The sequence below is a fragment of the Oryzias melastigma genome, unplaced genomic scaffold (genome assembly GCF_002922805.2).
Source record: "Oryzias melastigma strain HK-1 unplaced genomic scaffold, ASM292280v2 sc00727, whole genome shotgun sequence".
Lineage (NCBI taxonomy): Eukaryota > Metazoa > Chordata > Actinopteri > Beloniformes > Adrianichthyidae > Oryzias > Oryzias melastigma.
The window spans coordinates 6,304-7,082 of NW_023417315.1; the positions used below are offsets into that span (position 1 = coordinate 6,304).

A 779-nucleotide genomic window follows, 5' to 3' on the forward strand; every position below is an offset into this window, starting at 1 on the left:
GAGGAGGAGCAGGAGGAGGAGGAGGAGCACGCTCCGATGAAGAGATGATGTGCAAACCTTTAGAGCCCTGCACTCTTCCATGGGCTTTATGATTTGGGACGTTCAGCAGAGAAAATTTGTCTTTTTTGTCCCGAGTATTTGAATGTAAAACTTTATTAACAAAGCAGAGGAATGACAAAGTGAAGAATGACTCCAGAGTTTCTGTGATCGTCTCTGTTGATCTCAGGACCTTCATGAGATCACCCAGATGGAGCTTCAGGTTCTCCTTCATACCTTCTCTCTTCGTGTTGCGCAGACATTTGACCTTCGGCAGTTTGGTGAGAAGCTGTCCGTCTCTTTCTGGAAGAAACCGGAACAGGAAGTAGAGTTACAGACCAGAAACTCACTTTGTTTATGACTATCAATCAATGAATTCTGATCAGAAAAGAGAAAAGAAACTTTATCTGAATCAGTGCAGGTGTGTGCATGTGAGCGTGCACGTGCCCCCTCACCGTCATCACTGTAGTCGTCCACCAGAATGATCTCATGGATGAGATGAACCGGAGTCCTGTTCAGAACGCTGCAGAGAAGGAAGGCTGGACTTTAAACAGGTGCACGGACACATGCACGGACACACGTGCACGGACACACGTGCACGGACACACGTGCACGGCCGTGCTCAGCCGTCTCCTGCAGGAATGACTGACGCGTTGCATTAGAAAAGCATTTAGTCAAAGCTAAAGGTTGAAGGGAAAATGTAAAACAGAGAAAAAATGAAATTGTTCTTCTCTTCGACCTTG

At 46.6% G+C, this 779-nt stretch overlaps 1 protein-coding gene across 1 annotated transcript in view; it reads right to left on the reverse strand.

Moving 5' to 3' along the window:
• LOC112140901 (polypeptide N-acetylgalactosaminyltransferase 14) overlaps positions 1–779 on the reverse strand; it is a gene marked incomplete at both ends in the record, with an annotated part of 5,728 nt that overhangs the window by 3,581 nt on the left and 1,368 nt on the right. Inside the window, 2 exon segments of the mRNA XM_024263924.1 lie at positions 274–339; positions 492–559. Of these exon segments, the coding sequence (XP_024119692.1) occupies positions 274–339; positions 492–559 (134 nt within the window).